General features: G+C 36.7%; 1 protein-coding gene across 3 annotated transcripts in view; it reads left to right on the forward strand.

The window, feature by feature from the left end:
* The window catches only part of LOC122536418 (whirlin-like), a 109,086-nt gene that overhangs the window by 23,263 nt on the left and 66,138 nt on the right, over positions 1-19,685 (forward strand). For all 3 annotated transcript variants that reach the window (XM_043668778.1, XM_043668779.1, XM_043668780.1), the window contains one exon: positions 11,487-11,617. In XM_043668778.1, the coding sequence (XP_043524713.1) occupies positions 11,487-11,617 (131 nt within the window). The remainder of the gene's footprint in view (positions 1-11,486; positions 11,618-19,685) is intronic.

The raw sequence follows: 19,685 nt of genomic DNA on the forward strand, positions 1-19,685 counted from the left end.
CGCACGATGAGTGTATTTGTCAGAAATCTTCTGAATTTTGAAATATTGATATCTACATTGGTCTTTGTTGTATATAAGAACGATTAAAGTAAAGATTGCTGTGTGTATAATTATAATGTAGAGCAACACAAGTGGTAAATATAACTTGCCAGCAATTTATCAAGGATTAAAATATCACGTTTTGAAAATTGTGTTATGTGTCCTCAGGGCTTTCTTTTTACTATTTTATTTATTTTAATTGTTTTACTATTTTTCATCGATAAGATATACATGAATTACAAGAATATCTTGTTTATAATAATGAAAGAATCACAATGGAAAAGAGTTTTAATATTTGTCAGAAAATTTATATTAATGATCGAAACTCGCATGTAAATGTAAAATTTGAATTGGCAATAATAACAGAGCTAATAATAAAGAGGAGACACGCAGGAGCACATGTCAAAATTCACTAAAATTGATAGTTCCCTTTCTTCCCCCATAGATTCTTCAATTATAAATTATTCAAATTTTAAATTGCAACAACTATAATTAGCAATCCTCTTTTTCTGATAAATTCTAGTAATGGAGAGTTAAGTACAGAAATATCTCTTATTTTTCTACCACTGTTTTATATCCAACGAGATACAGCACGTTGCTTATGGTTATTCCTTTAAATAAAAGAAGAGACGCGATTTACTGGCTACCTAAATACAAAGCGACGTGTAATCCCGTGGCAAAGTATATCATTCTATTTCTTTGCGGTCTTTCCTTGCGGTCTGTATATTTCAAAATTGCGGAAATGCTCCTGGAAAATAGAACTTTGCAGGATATTCGTACAAAGTGCGGTCTCAGCGAGTTTTGTAAAGTATTGAAAATTCTTTCCTTTAAAACGTTGCTACCTTCGTTACGACGATTAAGAAAATATTTGTTGTTCTTTTTTTTTTTTTTTTAATTCTTCTACGTAGAATTTACATTTTGTGAGTATATTGGCGAAGTTTATCGCGTAAGAAATTATTCTCTCCGCGTTTAATGATCGTGCTAGTTACCTTACTTCGAAAAGGCAGGAGGTTGATAATGTCAGAGCCGCCGGCGTTTATCGATTAAATCAAAGTTTCATTCTTCCGTTGTAAAAATAACGAACATTTCGTCGTGCGAAACACGAGAACATTTCATTGTCAATTATTGCGTTTCGAGTATTAGCCGCAGTAACCAAAAATACGCACAACCTGAAATTGATTTACGATTCCATTATAATTCGTCGCGTTTTAAATTTTTAGTAGCTACCTCAATTTTTTGATATCTCGACGAAAAAATATGTCGTTGTCTCGGACTTTAGTCGTCGTTTTAAAAATTTCTTTGAAATTAATTTACGATTACTTACTGGCAACTGATTGCGGACCATAACGAGTGACCAGACCGTATAAAATAATTCGTCGCTTTCTTTTCGAACACGTCGGATATGATATCGCTAGATAGAAATTATTGAGAATATTTGTTTTTGCCTATTTCGTTTTATCTTATACACACTTAAACCCGAGAAAATATTGCAATTTTGGAATAAAAAATTCTCGACGCGCGTGGCACGTCATTCCAGCGCAAGAGGTTAAATAATTTAACTTTATTATCAAACCGAACGATAGATCAATAATGTTCAATTTTTAACTCACTGCCTCTCCACTGTACGATCATTGATCATTAATCGAATGATTCAGTTGTCGTGACCGATCGATCGAATTATGCTGCGCACAGGTCGTTCCGATCGGTCACGAAAGCCATTACAAGATATAGTTCCCTGTATCGTTCCGAATTTCGTTGCCGTTCCAATCTCCCCGTGGTTTTCGAGTATTCATACTCGCGTATTCACGTTCACATAGACACACACGCATACACACATTGAGTAACGATCGATGTCGCATGAAAGTGTAATGCGCAGATCGGCCGAGCTTGGGACTAGAGGGCGACCAGTGGCACGAGAGAAAGGAAGCCAATGATAAAACGGAAAGGAAGAGCCAGAATTTTTCGCTTAACGAAAAATACTTTTCCTTCTCTGTCGATCTCAAGTCGTGCAATCATCAAAGTAATCGTTCTATACTGTCGCGCTCTACGTACATGCGGAGACCAAAATTTCGTAGTGATTGGGTGGGTATGTGGTTCCAGTGGACGCGAACAAAGGCGAACAGAGAAGATAATTTGCTTTCGAAGATGAACTTTCGAAAGATAGTGGAGTGAACGTATAGAATTGGGAAGATTGATTCGGACAATTCAAATTCTACTTTAATTTCGGAATAATTAATCACGATACATTGCAAACTCGTCGATTAAAATTGTGTTCCTGATTATTTGATGCTGGAACTGTCGTCTTTATGGAAATTCATATATTTATAAAGATAATCAAAACTGAGACTTGAAGCAGAGATACTTCTCATCTAATTGCAAATTCAGATGTTTCGAATATTTTAAATATGTTCTTCGTGTATTTCACGCATATTCATTCCTTTCTTTAATTAATTTTGTTCTCTATATTACGACAAGCTTTCACAATTTAAAATATTTCAAAAAATGTTTCATGATAATAATTACAGTAAACTCTCTCACGAAAAATTGCAACCGACTGACTTGCATCATGTGATTTATCGAATATTTGCATAAAGTGTTCATGACAATATCCAGTTAGTGGCCCGATCAAATCGAAAAGTGATTAAGTAGGTGATTTCTTTCGAATAGCCTAATTCTTCCGGTTAGTCCGACTTGTTTCAAATAGTATGATTTTCTTTGGTAACCCGATTTCTGATCCATTCAAAAAATCGATTAATGTCTCGATATTTCGGGGCTTAATCGGAAAAAGTTGGACAAATTTGGTTTGGCCAAATTTCCGTGATATGAAAAATTTAATTCGGCATAAAATTTCGAACTTGTAATACAAAATATATAGGTATAATTCGAAGTTTTACTTTTGTTCAGAATTTGAGAATGTATCCTATTAATATTATTAATCGATTTGTTTCTTTTTCTAAAAATATTAGTACTAATTATTATTACCATTATATTATTAATATTAGTACTACTACTAATATTAATATTAGTACTAATATTATTAATATTATTAGTACTAATTATTAATTATTAATTATTAATATTATTAATATTATTAGTAGTAATATTATTAATATTATTAATATTAGTACTACTACTATTATTATATTATTAATATTAGTACTATTACTACTACTATTATTATTATTTTAATAATAATACTAATTACATATATAATGTTCAATCCTAATAGAAAGTACACAAACATGCGGACATATATCCTTCACGTTGCAAATTAAAAATTTCACGCTGAATTAAATCTTGCAATTAAATTTTACAAGACTTAATTCCGACCCGATTCCAGTCTTCAAAATGTTGGGTACCGACACACAACTCTAGCGATCGTGGTGGCCTCGCGATCGATTCCCAGCATGCAGATCAGAATGCAAGTTCGACTGTCGTCCCCGTTTTTGACGCGCTTCGATCGAGACGGCGATTTCTCCTGTGGTTGGCGCGCCAGCTCGCTCTTTTTTTTCGGTATTGTCGGGAGTTCTTTCGGCGAGCGAGCACGCGTGATAAGGACAGATTAGCCTGGAAACGTCGTCTGAATTCCTCTCGATCCACGAGACGGCTGGGGCAAGTCGGGAGGATTCGATCTCGAGAGATCGAACTGAGGAAGAACTGATTGTGAGTTACTTCAGCGATTGAACGTGTCTGTTACATATGTACTCCTTTTGTATTCCTTTTCTCACTGTTGGCACAGTGAAGCGTTCGTGACCGTGATTTCGTTTCTTAGACGTGGAATTTGTTCTTTTGTCAACACGTTTATCGGTACGTACGTCACGTGCGCTTTTGCTCAGAAGTTTTGCGATATATTTCATTTTTGAAGGCTAGAATAACCAAACGAGAGTTTCAGAGTGTTTTTTTTTTTACAATTGCTGGAAATTTATATATATTACGGATATTTATGTTCGGATAAATTAGTATTGATTTCGACTTGTTTAAATAGAAACGTGATCGTACAAATCTATTTATTTTAATTGTAAATTTAAATTATTATGATTTATATGCAGAGTACTTCAACAGAGAGAGAGTAGAACTATCGGCGATTGAAACATAAAATTTCCATCAGAGATGTTAAAGTAAAAGAAAAAAGGAATAGAAAATTTTACAATACAATGAAGTATTTTATGAAGAATCATTTAAATCTCTAAAAATACACTGTTTTACATTTATAAAATATCCAACAAAACTTACAAATTGATCGTTTTGACCATTTAATATGTATTGAAGATCAGTTGTTTCAGTATTAACAATCAGTGTTTGTCACAGATTATACAACTTAAGAACTTCAAGCGTATTTTATAATTTATCTATTAATTAGGGGAGTGCGAGAACCCGAAAATGTCGGACTACCGTTTCTCGAACTACGCTACATACGCTGTATAGCAATCTACAAAATATGTAAATATACAGTTCAATTTCTTCTGCCAGTGAAATTATTGGAAACACGGATTCTAAGAATCGTATGACTTGATGTAAACGAATGTGTGACTGCGTGCTTAGTCCTTGGATATTATGTACGCTGTTGAGCAGTATCGCTGAGAAACTCGGGAAGTTCAGACGTATATTTCAAAATCTGTGTGAATTTAATAAAGATTAGAAATCTTTAAAAAAAAAATGCCGAGTGATAGTGAGAGTAAAGTTGTGGTAGCAGGAAGTATCGTGCAAAGGAAGAAGGTAAAGAGAAGCTCTGTTTGGGAACGTTTTCAAGAAAAAGATGAAATGCACGCATCGTCACTATGAATTTAAAGCTAAGTATGCAAATACTATTGGTTTATTACGCCATTTGAAGCATACGCATCCAAACGCAAGTACATGTACTAGAAAAGAAACTGAATCGATATAAAATTTGTCGCATGTACAAAATGACACGCGAAAGGTTATTAAACCGAAAGATATTTCGGGTTCTCGCACACCTCTACTACTAAAATGTTAACACTTTAGATCTTTGTTACATAAAGTATTGTTTAATTTTTTCAATTCTGAAGTGCTTGTTCTAATTGTAAAACTTTTGAATGAAAGCGTACGTGTCACATGCATATATGGATATATGTATGAATACGATTTAAGAGTCGTCGTTCATAGCGATTAATCTGTCAAAAATGTTTCTTAAGTATATTTCATCCGTGAAATTTTCCTTTATTTCCTCGTCGTTCAAACTTTCCCTCGCGATTATTCTTCACGCGGGATTTGCGTGAACATATTCGAGAAAAATGAGAAGCGAAGGTAGTTCCGCTTTGTTATGATAATGAACATGCTAATGCCTCGCGCCGCGAAAGAGGGGAAAAAAATCGGCGTGTGGGAGTTGAGAAACATCGGGTGTGAAACGCGGAGGACACGGCAAGTTCCCCTGGTAATGCTTGTTAGTTTAAGTTGCGTGGTAATGTGTTATGCAACTAGGGCGAGCTAGGGTGTCTTTTGTTTGATTCGGGAGCATGAAAGGAAAAAGTCGAACGTTGTAACAAGGTTTATCTTCCTACGACCTCGTTTCTGGCGCTGGAACCACGACGCGTTGTTGCGTAGAGAGAGCTTCTCTACGTTTTCGATAGTTAAGTAATAACTTTGTGTCTCCTTTTTGCCTCGAATGGATCCAGGTAAAGAATTGATCCGATCTCTTCGAAGAGCTCTTATAAAATAAAAAAGAGGCTACACTAAACAAAGAGACGACTAAGTCTGAGTCATCAATGGTCGTTTGTGAGAACAGTTTCGCGAGAAATCTTTGCTGATTTATAAAGAAGGAAAGAAGAAAAGCGCACGACAGAGGAAATCGTTTGGAACAGAGACGAGAAGGAAATTATTCGTTCAATTCTGAATTATTTTTCCATGGTAAAAATTTCGCGATAGTTCGCGGAGAATGTTCATAAAGACAGAATCCTTTCTCTGGTCTGCTCTGTTCTTCCGACGATTTATCGTCGGGTATTATGGTAGCCGAGAATTCCTCTAGGCTTAGCACGCCGTGGCATTTCGTTGCATGACAGTGTATGATGCATATGCGCATAGTTTATGAATTCATAGAAGAGAACGTACACAGAAAACGCACACGTACACACAAACACACCGGTCTCCTCTACATTTGTTCGTGTAATTTGCGTTACATCGTTGCGGATGGGAGAAATTTTGCAGGTGTTGAACGAAGCCCATTTAAGACAGAAAGGGTCGAAAGAAAAGTCACGAAAGAAAAGAATTTATTGAAAAGTAACAAACTGTAGAAGCATTGGACTGATAAAAAGGAGAAGGCTCGCGATAAATTTGCAGAGAATTTCGAATGGTGAACGATGCCCGTAATCTTGAGTGTCAGTAAAGTGAGGATTTCTAATATATCACGCAGTTACGAATTTAACTCTATCTTGTAACGAATCTGAAAGCTGATAATAAAACGTTTAACGCGGTAGATATCGTCTTGATTACAGTAATTGTGAACTTCTGGTGCTACATATTATATTTTCAATTCATAAAAAGAAAAACAATCGATTAAATTAAAAAAAAAAAATCGTTTAATCGGTTGACTTTGATAATTTTTACTATATTGTTGTTCAGCCTTGAATTCACTCGAGTGTTCTTTTTCCCATTTTCCCGAGACATTGTTCGAGCATCGTTCGCCAAGCGAGGGCAGGATATTAAACACAGAAAGAGAAAGAAAACGAGACGGAACGAGACGGAGAGTCGCGGAGGGAAAAATTGTACTTTGAAAGAGAAGCAAAGCTAAAAAGTTACAAGGCCAAACACAAAGCTGCAAGATGAAAGAAAATTAAAACGTCGGTGCTCGTTGTTCGCAATCGACATATCGTCGCTGACGTTTCTGAAAGAAAATAGAAAGAGGGGGGACGGAAATCTGTTCTTAAATGGGCTTGAGGGCGGAGGGGAAGGGGAGAGGGCAACGCGAGCCTCGCGTAACGAGCTCATTGTTCCTTCTTATCTCTTTTATCAGCCGAATTAATCCTCTGCCTCGTAAGGCCGACCTGTCGACGTGAAAACAGATCAATTAACAGCGGGACGGGACTCCCGCTGCCAAGTGTCCTCTTGGTTTCGACGTCCATCTTGTCCGAACGCCAAATTTCATTTCTTTCCTTTTCCCTCTTTGCTTCCATTTCTCCTTTTTTCTTTTTTTTTTCTTCTTTTTTTACGTGAAACAGACGCTCTTCCTTGCTCGCGCGAATAACCAACTGGTCATCGATTGTGTTCCGGTCTCCTTGAACAATGTGACCGCGTTTTGTTTCGTGTCTTGGACAAATATCTGGGGAATTAAGTATTCATGGTACTCGGCGATTTAGTAAGTACAATCCCGCGTCCCTTTTTTTTGCTCACGAGTTATATTTTATTCGTTCTTTTGGTGACACGATGCGCCAGATATCTAGATTCCCGATACGAATTCAAGTTCGTTTTTTACGAACACCGTGAATGAAAGTTCCAAGGCATTAACGAGGCTTTAACGACGATCGTTTCCATAGGGATCGGCGATTTAAATTCATTCAGACATCGGCACGATACGTCGAAAATTCCGATTATTATTATATCTACATTATTCAAACTGTATATTGATTTCGAGTGGCGAATAGGAATTACTCGCGATTTCAATTTATGTTATTATGAAACGTTTCGTTTCTACCTCTGTGTTTTTGTAACGAAGGGCTCAAAGTATATATCTCTCGAAGAATTATAAATGGCTGTTGAATTTAATTTATATTAATCCGCGATTAATTTCCATTAAAATTACTTTGATTTGGCATATAAAAAGGAGTCGTATAAAAATTTTGATCTGACATTGAAATTGAATTTCAATAATGAAGTACAAATTGTTTTAATTATTAAATATTAGAGTAGCAACAATTTATATATCTTTAAACACGTGCATTAATAACTGTTTCACGCACGACAACACGCACGTATTGTTGTTTAAAATGTTAATCCCGTGTTCGTTTTGATTTGAACAAATGACAAAAGAAATTTTCGTTTTCATCGCGTGACAAAGAGCGAAGGCAGATTTACGATGTGCCTCGCGATTTTAGATACCGCGTTAATGAGCTAATTAACACGGTCTTGCGTGGCATTCAATTAAAATGATACAAAAGATAGCGTAAACACCGAGCACAGTTTGATCGCTGTTAAGTTGAAGCTAATTTGTGTAATGTATAATGCATCGGAACATACGTGGCGTAGAACCTCATCGGCCATGGTACCGTTACTTGCTACTTTTGCCTAATTAGTTCAGGCTAACGAGGATCCGTAACAGTATTTTTCTACGTGTATTTTCTACATATTTCCTTCGTCGAATATTTTTCGAAACTTCTTCAAAAATACTGCAAGTCCGACATACGATATAGTCTTGATACTAGTTATAATATTTTGAGTAAAGAATACGTGAATATGCGATTAAATTTAATTTCTTCGCAAATATTGCTGAAAAAAAGTTCAGAATTCAAAGGATCATTCTCCGTGTCATCTCGATTTTCGTATTTACTCTGTGCGATACTTTTTCAATGATTCTCTTAAAGTTGCTCTTTATTAGAGCATGATAGGAGTAACATGTCAGTCTGTCAAACTTGTAAGTCTTCTTCGCTACTCTTCTCGTGCTTGACATAATAGAGTCTTTTGTAGCGATTCCTCGGTTATCTTCAACAGTGTACTTTAAATATACCCATTTCCCGAAACTGAGAGATCAAACTGAAATAATTTCGAAATAATTTCAACAACTATTGTTTTCAAAAAATCGGCTGCTTCTGCAACAAGCCGATCGACAAACTCGGCGAAACAAACGTTTCCGTTCTCTTATTGTAGCGACTGCTGTGTATTTTTTTTAAAAGACCCAGAACGTGTTGCAGAAAGAAAAGGTTTGTAGAGCAATTTGCGCGAGCAAGGAACCGTTCGAACGAGCTGGACGTTCAAAGATTTCGTTCGCCAGAAATTCACCATCAAAGAAAAGTATCAAACAATATCGCTGTTCGACCATGAAAGAAATTCCCCTTAAAAGACATTTAATCGAACATGTGCCACACATGTGCGCCCGACTAATATTTCATTGAATATTCTAGTTGCACGAGCTCGAAAAGTATCATATATATTTACCCACGAATTACGTTCAATGTATTCACCAACCTAGCCACGACAACGTCAACTTCTTTTCTGCGGAAATAAAAGAAAAAAAAAAAAAGAAAACAATTAATTTGATCAGCACACGCAGTTGAGTCTTTATGCGTGTCGCTGAAAAAGCACAGGAACTCCAGGAAATGGAATATTCTCCAGCAAGTAGACAAATGATGGAAAAGAGAAAAGAAGAGGAAAGTCGAAACGAAGGAGCACGCAGTGCTCTCTTTTCTCATTTCCCCTTTTTCCCTGGCGGTTAAAATTTTAGATCAGAGCGGGCGATTTTTATCGCCGGTATTTCCGCAGAAAAATCGTTTTGCATGCTTCCTCCATACGCGCGAGATACGAGAGAACACGCACCGGCACAAAACCGTAATCTCTGTTTCTCGAGCAGTCTCACTGTTCTGCATCCGTATTTTATTATCCTACGTTCCCCTCTCGTTTTCTTTTCTACACCAATATTTTTCTTTCATTCCTACCCGCCCAGTTTCCTTATTTCTTTATTTCCATCTTCGAAGCTCTCTTTAGTTAAAATGTCCTGTCTGTCTATTTTCGAAATGAGAAAGATCGTAGTCATCCTTTTTGCTTGTGACGTCTTTAGTTTCTTTTCTTTTTTTTTTTTTTTTTTGGATCGAAATTAAAATATTTGGCAAACATGGGACGAAGTTTGATTTTTATATTCGCGAAATTTTAAATTTTCCAACTCTCCGAACTTGGAACATTTCAATAGTAAAAATAGTCAACTTTCTAATTTACAAGAAACGAAATTTTTATTCTGATTCTGATTGAGTCAAGTGAGTTGCACAAACTCAATTAAGTTATCATTAAATTAAACTAAATGAATCAGAATAAATTCGTATTGTCGTAATATTCTCTCGTGTTATCGTGAGTTCTAAGAGTTTCGGATCACAAAAATAGCACGAGTCTACAAATTTCGAGAAATATTGAGGACTCCACGTTTCTCGTCTGACATTTCAGTCATTGTTTTGTACAAACACATTATAATCTTAATTTTATTTAAGAAATAAAAGACGCGGTGAACTTGGAATATCCCAAAGAAAAAAAAAAAAAAAAAAAAAAAAAAGAAATATAAGACAGGACATTTCAGCCCAATATTCTGCTCTTATGTTACTGTTTCATTTATCAACACAAGAACCTAATCCGATTTTCTACTCATGGCGTTTCCATGAAAAGCCTGAAGGAGGAATAACTCGTTGGCAGTGGCTGCGAACAAAAAATGGGAGCTTTACGTCGTCACGTTCGAGAACGGCCAACCCCATTGCATTCTAATGGATCAATTTCCCCCCGTCTCGATTTATGGAGTCTCGAAAAGTGGCTTGTGATACGACCGCCCAAGAAATTATGGCTACGTGTCGGTGAAATCGCGATTGAAACACTTCGAGAACTTTTTCTTTCGTTTTCTTCGATTGCTGCCGAAATCGTTTCCAAACGAACCTTTTTTTTTTTTTTTTTTTTTTGTTAATTATGGGATCTGAGCTTCGTGCCAACAACTCGCGAATTTAAGTCTTTGAAACATTTTTCAACTTTGAAATCTTAAGATTTCGATGTTTTTGAATTTTACGGAACGGAATTTTTGACAATGGGATAGAAAAAAAAATTAGAACGAATGACTTATGATTGTTTCTTTATTTCTGACCGTACATAAGATACAAATTTTCAATTTTCACAGAAATTACGTATTGAAAACAATTCGTGACTGGTCCCACGATGCTTCAATCGTCAACTGTCCAACAGATTATGACATAGTTACAAATATAACGTAGTTCATTTCGTTGCGAATTTCTCAGAAACTCCGTTCCATTGCGATCACATGCAAGGATTAGCTCGATCAATTATAATATTTCTGTATAAATGTTCAATACGCTACGGTTACGTAAACACAATCGATAAATCCGAGTCGATGTATAATCAATTGAAAATACACAGTCTACTATAATCATGCTCCACGATTGTTTCCATTCTTCGTAAAACGCGAACAAAATCGAGAGAGAGAGAGAGAAAGAGAGTGAGTGAGAGAGAACACGAGATAGATCCAGAATTTTCACGCCACTCTCTTTTCCATCTACTCTTCGAGCAATATCGAGGAACAATTTATTTAAGTGCTCCCGTTTTTAAACGCCGCCGCGTGTCCATCGAATTCCTCTCGCAGTGCATTTCGAGTACAAACGTACTCAGAGAGAGAGAGAGAAAGAGAAAAAAACGGTTTGGAAAGATGCGCCCTGGGTGGAAGGTTTTAGCGTGCACTGGTTGTGGACCAGTCGCCAGGCAGCTTCCGGCCTGATGGAAAGTCTGTGAATTGTTCTCAGGGGTGGGTGTCTACATATCGAGGGTGGAGGAGGGTTCGGTGGCCGAACGCGCTGGACTCAGGCCAGGAGACACCATCTTGGAGGTGAACGGCACACCCTTCCGGGCGGTGACCCACGAGGAGGCTCTCAAAGTGAGTTTCTACTTTCATTTTCCGAATCAGAAACATCTCAACCACTCGCGCAACGATAAACCACGCAAAGATTCGACTGCATGCGTCTCGATAGACCTTTGGTTTCGTTCGAAAGTTTGTGTTGTGTATTTAATAATAGTATTCGATATTTGTTTCTATTTTTTTTTTTTTTTTTTTTTTGCGCCGAAATTGAAATTTGACTACCGCGATTTAATTTCAGAAAAATTCTTTGCTGACATATATATTGCTGGCAGAGTATTTTCACGCACGCTCGATGAGAAATTGTCGATACTTCAAATTTCGTGAAACGAAATTGTACAACAATCTGAGAGTTGGCCTCATTCTAAAGCTTAGGGACTTCTGCTTTATCAATCTTGAGTTCTCTTTTTCCCCGAGGATGTTTCTGCATGATGCAACAAGTGGAAGAAAGGATACTTTTTGTCGTCGAAAAATTCTCAAAATTTAAACGGTGGAAAAATTTTTTACGTGATTGTATCATAATCTTCAGGATCGATGTCTTTCCTTTACATTAATTTTTTAAATCTTGTACGATCTTTCTTTATCACTTTATTGAACCTTAAACATTAGACTTAAATGACAAAAAAAATCCCAATATTTTGTCATTTAACCCTAATGTTTAAAATGGCAAAATATCGTGCAACAAGTTTCAAGAGGAAACCTCAATCTTCGAAACAATGACAGATTCAGTCACGAAAAGGACTTTTTAATGTTTCCAGAGGCATTTGAATTTCGAAAACAAAAATAGTCTTTTCACTTGCTACACGATGATGAAAACATCTTTGAAGAAAACTAACGTAGAGCTGTCAAAGCAGAGACTTTATACTTTAAAATAAAACCAACTGGATTGTTATACATTTTTTGAATGTAATTTACAAAATGATTCTTTGTCAAGTGTACCAATTATTCAGTTAAAGAGTTTCTAAAGTCCTGAATTTCAAAAAAAAAAAAATCTTTGCATAGTTTAGATTGAATTAGATTGAATTTCACTCCGGCCGTGAACACTTGACAGTCACGATAAATGGTCAGTTAATGCAAATTCTTCATTTCTTCAAATTATAAATTTTCGTTTAATAATGAGCTGTAGACTCTGTGTGCAAGGATTATCGCGTATGAATCTGCACTGTATCCGAAGTTCGCGAAGTTTGGAACGTTTCCCTAAACACGATTCGTTGGCTACGTGCCTGATCACGATTAAAAATCAGTGTTAAATCATTCTGGCCATTGGTGCGCAATCGATCGCGGTCGTTTTGTATTTATGAGTGACCTTAAGAGCCGCCCCATCGATCGCAAATATCAGTCAGGCTCTCAGCTAAATTACATGGGGTGGGGCAGATGATTTCCTTCGATAAGTGTTATCTGACGAACAGTTCGAGCACTTCTCAGCTTTAAATCAAACCGCATTTTATTTTCATCTTCTTTTTTTATTTTATTTTTAATGCCGGGGCTATCGACTGCTTGTATTTTCATAATAATTTGTATAGTCGCTGTATTTAGCAACAAATCATGGTTCTATTCATATTATAAAAATAATTAAAATACTATTAATATTAAAAATAAAATAATATTAATATAATATATATAATATTAATACTATTATATATAAAAATAATTAAAATACTATTATATATAATAATAAAATTTATTCATTTCACTTTAATTTTTCAATAAATCTTACTTTCAATCGATAGTGAATGCAAAAGAGATAGAAACTTGGCCCTGAAATGGCAACTTAGAGATTCTACATTCAAGTTGAAGACACATAGACAGTAGAAATGTGCCGAAAGTAATAGACAAATGGAAGAAACTTGGAAGTTCGTTTTGTCCGAGTTGATTTCGATTGATGTCGAAGAGTGCTTCGCACAGTGTAGTAGGGGCGGATATCTTTGATCTTCATTCTCAATTATTCGAAAGGTTCTTCGTCACTTATCATCTACAAGTCCCACGTGTTTCCATGCCGCCTCTTTTCGAGGAACATTCTCTCCCTTAACTTGCGTAATTTCAAATTTCATCACTTGCGAAAATGACACGAAAAATATGTTCTCCAGAAGCGAAGGACAGTTTTCTGAACGAGCCAAATTTATAATTCGTCTCTTTCAATTATATACGTTTATGATTTATAAATTATACAATTTTACAGTATACGCGCACAATGTAAAATTTTACATTATAAACGTTTATAATTTATAAACGTCTTTTTTTCAACAATTACAATTAATTGTAATTAACTCTCTCGTCGACTAGACTTCTTTTGCAGTTCATTTTCGCCCTGAAAATCAAGCGAAAGTTACTCTCAACACGTAACACTACCTATTATTACTTTATTTGTCGTATTTAATAAACTTATTGGAGAAATCACGTTTTCCGGCGATTATATCGTGAACATAATATAATATTTACAAGTTCGCGAGCCGTTACTTTGAATCGAGAAACTGAAACACCGAGTTACCAACTTCGGACTTTCAGATCCATCCCCGGCTGCAAAGTGAACGCCTTTCACTTTGTGCTTTTGCCGAAGAGTGCAAAAAATTTCGCAAGATATCGCGTTATTTAATTTAACTTGGTAGCTCGACCCGCCGAGATTACGGACGAGCACGGCGTTACATTGAAACTTTCAACAATATTACCGTGTTTTATGAACGAGGTTAGCCTGCCCCAACGATTATCTTGAAACGTTCCCTTAAACAATTTAAACAGCAATTTTCTAGAAGCTCTTCTTCCACGAAACGCGGACCATTGAAACAATGATAGAAATTTCCAAGAACTGCCGATCGTTTCCTAGGAACTCGTAGGATCGTGGGAAATTATTAGTTTGCGGATTGTAATTTTTAAAAGAGGGAAAAATACATCTTTCAAATTGAAGTTTTTATTAACTAGCCTTTCAGTTCAAAATTCATTTATTCACTTGATTGCTTGATATTGACGTGGATGCATCAAATCTTAGTTTGCGTGAAAAAACGTGTTCAAATATTCTGGATATTCCAAGAAAAATGACGACGATAACGAAGCTGAAATCCAAAATCTGTCGAGGTATTAAATAGAGTCACATAAAATTACGTCTGCGAAGATTCCGTCTTCCCCTTGAAACGCGAATGAACCATTAACCGGCTAAATTGCGGGATAATCGAAGTAGAACGTTGGCTGAGCTTCTGGAAAATACGTATCTAAGAGGAGAGACACAGGTTCGATCAATGGCTTTGTTCGATGGACCGCGAGATCTCTCTCTCTCTCTTTCTCCCTCCCTCCGTTTTCTCTGTTCGTCGTGGAAGCCTGAAATTCCGCGGCGTCGAGCATGAAAAAATGAGAGAAACGGGCGAGAAGGGGAGTGGATGAGCACTATCGACTGGCCGGATGGAAAAGAAGCGTCGCTCGGAGCCACGCCACGAGTAATCTCTGGTGTAAACGCTTCTGATGGGTATCTGGTGGATCCGGTGGCTCGTCATACTCTCATAGTAGCTCGGAAGTTTCTAGACAAAAGCCCGTCGACAATGGGCCATCAGGGTATCAGAACTGGCTCGGTGAAGAGGCACGTAGCTCTCAGTGAAAACCGCCTCGGAATTTCGAATACACGGACGCCGAAGTTTCTCCTATCTTCTATCGATGCTGTGTGCGCGCCTAGCTCCCCGCTGCTTCCAGACAATAAAAATAATATATTCGACCCTGTTTCAGGGTTACAGGCATCTTCACCCTCGAGAGTGGCTCGCTCGGAAGTGAAGGATTATGTATTCAGATTATTTTCTAGCCTCGGTCGATATTTCTTCGTTGTTGCCTTTTAATAAGTACGGACTGTACCTTCTTGTGGAATTTTCTTGGTATGGCAATTTCGAATAGTGGGTGGTTAATTAATTTCGTTGCTAGGATTAATATATCGAATAGGAGCGGAAGCTGACAATGTATTTGTTGGTGGAATTGGGAACCCTGTACTACTGGAGTGAACTGGTTTAAGAAATAAAAGACAGAGGCGTGGAAGAATGTGTGGGAAACAAAAGAGGATCTGGTAGAAGGTGCGAGAACGCTTGAGAGTCGAATAGAATGGACGATGAACGGTGTACGATGAGCTCGTATAGAAGTGTGAATTTTATCCTATTATTTTACTTATTTAGTTGTAATCACTTATGAATAATAAATGCATAGTTTAGTTTGTATTAATAAATACCATAACCATGGAGCTATAAAAGTATCAGCATTGATACTGTACAATAATGAACGAAAGATAGTAATACTAATGTACGCGCATATCAATTTCAAATTTTCTTTTATCCATTACGGCAGATGTTTCTGATTTTTTTTAAATATTATTATATTGAAATATTGTTATAATATAATATATAAAATATATAAAATATAAAATTTTATTATAATATAATATAATATATAAAAATATTATTTCTTAGGGATTTATTATTTCAGCAACTCTCTCTAACAAGTCTCTCTAAAAATATCTCGAGCGTTATCCTCCAAATACTCAAATGCTCGAAAACTGTCCCCTTTCCGAATAACGACGAAGGTTATCGTCGCGTGGTTCGCGATACGAAGAGTTTTCAGACGTGAAAGGGAATAAGCGTGTATAACCCAGAGAGATTTATTAATTAGTGAAAAGGTGGCGCAACCTTGACCCAGGTGACTCCAGGAAATTGGAGGAGCCGCGACTCCTGAATGATCACGATAGGTAAAATGGTTGACCCAGTTCGACAATCCACGGATTAAGTTTCCGGTGTGTTCGTACCGTCCGTACTGTGGATAACAGTGTCATCTATTCGTTCCCGTAATCAAAACGAAGTTTCGTTGATTCAAGGTCCACCTATCGAGCTCCAATTTCCGGCATCCTGTGCTCTCTTATTGCTCGAACTCGCGCGTCGGTTTGCACGTCTGTACGAACGTTCACTCTGGAATTTGAATACGGTTGTAACTAGGAAATGTCGGGTCGAGAATTTATTTCGGGATCGGGTCGGGTTCCTGAAAATACTTCATAACACGAGATTGCCCGGATTCCTGAAAATTTTCGCGATTTCCGAAAGAGAATTCCGGGAGAATGTAGAGATTTCCAAGAATTTCGGGATATTGAAGGAAGTCGATGGAGAAATCTGAAAAGCCGAGTAACATTTCGTTTTTTAAATATTAAATTTTAATGAACAAAAATTATTGATGTTGTGTCTTTCTTTTAAAAAAAGGAAGGTTTCCGACAACTTGATTTTCTCGAATTCTGAGATTGATGAACCCCTTTCACTGTGATACTCTCGTAGATGAGAATTTGTTGATATAGTAAAGGATTAATTTTCAAGAATATTACAAAACACGTCCTAGTATTATTCCTTAGTATTTAGTTCTTACTAATTTATTTAGTAATTTATTAATTGGTAAATTATATACCAATTAATAAATTTATTCAGTTCTCATTAGTAATTTATTTAGTTCCTATTATTAATAACTGATAGGAATTAAATTTTTGCCACGATTCAAAAAAATATCGTTGTCTAAAAGGATTCTCTGAAAGGTATAAAAGATATTGGCATTACAATTTAACTGTACATGTAATTAATTATACTACAATCTGTAAAAAAATGATCGTAATAACCAGGATGATCTCTACTTAGGGTCTAATTTTCTCGATTATACTCACAACAACATGAAACCAGCATAAACATTCTTCGTCTCTTCTTTAATAGTAAGAATTTCAGACAAGTTTGAAAGATGATTCCACGATACTTTTTCATTTATGCTCATAAAAGTACGAAATTGCACGAACGTTCTTTTTTGTACTCCATCGTTTCTTTTATCTTCGTCTCTCTTTCAACAACACAAAATTCCCAACTGGTTCGGGATATTATTTCACTACGTTTCTTTAATTACGTTCATGAAAGTTCCCTTTCAAATCTTCAATCCTCCCGATTTCTGATTCAACAAAGATCCCTCAAGAGCTTCAGCAGCTTGACACAAGTTCGACCATACAAAATGCTTCGAGAAGGAAAGATCTCTCGATGAAATTTAAGGTCGCGATGCAAACGGGGGAACGAATTGTTTGCTGTTTCGAAAGCTTGTCTCCCGGAGACCGACATCCGGCTCCGGTCTGCTTCTTGTCTGACATCGATCGAACATATACGCTCGAACGAGCCGCGGATTAAATTGCAGCGGTTTGTCGTAAAGCGTAACGGCGGCTTGTTATTTCGTGATGGCTGATAGGCGCGGCGGCTAGCAAGAAGCACGGGATGGCGCGCGCAAAAGTTCGCCGGATTTATGGCGCGTTTTTCCACCGTGTTCATTAGGTGAAATTTAGAACCCGCCGGCAGAAACTTTCGCACTGTACTACGGATGTAATGGTCTTTTTGGGAAATTACCATGCCATTAAACGGAGCCGCTTTAATGTTGTTCAGACACGGCTGACTAAAATCTAGTCGACAGACAGAGCTTGTGACGCGATAGCGCTCTAATCAGCTGCCGCGAACTTGCAAACTTTTTTCGGCAAGGACGTTTCATTTTTCTGTCTTTTAATACGTTCACTACAGATTTGCCACTACGCACTTATTGCTAGAACCAGGTTAACAAATAACACACGCAATTGCCATTTTCGTGCATTGTTTCTGTATTGCAAAACATACGAGATTGGTATATTATTAATTATTGTGAAATTGGTTTTCATAAAATTTCTTGTGATTTTGTAATATTTAGTTACATATACAATACGAAATTGGAAAGTATCAGAAACTAGTTTTTTGGATACTTAATTTTTAAACAAGTATGATTGTAACATTTAAAAATAAGCTCTTTAAATGTGAAATAAATATTTGCATTTTCACTTCACAGGGGTATGCGAGAACCCGAAAATATCGGGAACCCGATGGTCGGGACAAGTCGGGTGGGGTCGGATTCCCGAAAATTTCAAGATTCTCGAAGGAATCAGGTTTCCCGAAAAAGTCGAGATTCCCGAAAATTTCGAGAATCCGGCTACCGTCTCTCGAGCTACTTTACAAGTATAGCAGCCTACAAAATATGTAAATATACAGTTCAATTTCTTCTGCCAGTGAAGTTATTGGAAACACGGATTCTAAGAATCGTGTAATCTGATGTATACGAACGAATGACTGCGTGCTTATTCCTTGGATATTATGTACGCTGTTGAGAGGTATCACTGAGAAACTCGGGAAGCTCGTATATTTCAAAATCTGTGTGAATTTAATAAAAATTAGAGATCTTTAAAAAAAATGTCGAGTGATAGTGAGAGTAAAGTTGTGGTAGCAGAAAGTAGCGCAGAAGATATCGTGTAAAGGAAGAAGGTAAAGAGAAGCTTTGTTTGGGAACATTTGTAGGAAAAAAATGATACAAAGGCGGAATACACGGATTGTCATCATGAATTTAAAACTAAGTATGCAAATACCACTCGTTTATTACGCAATTTGAAGCATATGTGTCCAAACATAAGTTCTGAAGAACCACTGGAGCCGAATTACAATCGGACGCTAGACTGCAAGAACCTACCTCGTCCTTTCGGACGTGGGTGCAGTTCCCCGACTTGACACACTGACGACGAAATTTGAAAAATCTACTTCAGTGCAATGTCAGTTACAATAGTAACAACGAATGAAAGAAGAGCGGAGAGAAAATATCCCTAATTTCGTTTCAAGTTAAATAAACGTGTCTTTGTACAGAATGCGCTCACAGTGAATTTACAAATACTAACTATCTCATAATTAACTAAAACTAAACGCACGCAACTTAAAGCTAAACTCACACAACTTAAAACTAAGACGCACGCATCTCACGATGTCCCTACGATATCCCTCGGTGTCCATCGGTGGCCCGCTGGGGGCCCAATAGTTTACTTATCAACTAATTGTACCTACAGTTCAGTTTAGATCGTGAAATAAAGAATGAAAAGAAATTTTCACGGTCTAAACTGAACTGTAGGTTGCGTAGTTTTTAGCTTGATATCGTTTCAAACATTAAAGTTTATCGTTTTACAATTCAGCCTGATAACTTTAATGTTTGTAAAACGATATCAATTACCAGGTCTCACCACGAGGAGGTGACTACGCACGAGACCCGCCCGGGCCCT

The sequence above is a fragment of the Frieseomelitta varia genome, unplaced genomic scaffold (assembly GCF_011392965.1).
Source record: "Frieseomelitta varia isolate USP_RPSP 00005682 unplaced genomic scaffold, Fvar_1.2 scaffold_834, whole genome shotgun sequence".
Taxonomy (NCBI): Eukaryota; Metazoa; Arthropoda; class Insecta; order Hymenoptera; family Apidae; genus Frieseomelitta; species Frieseomelitta varia.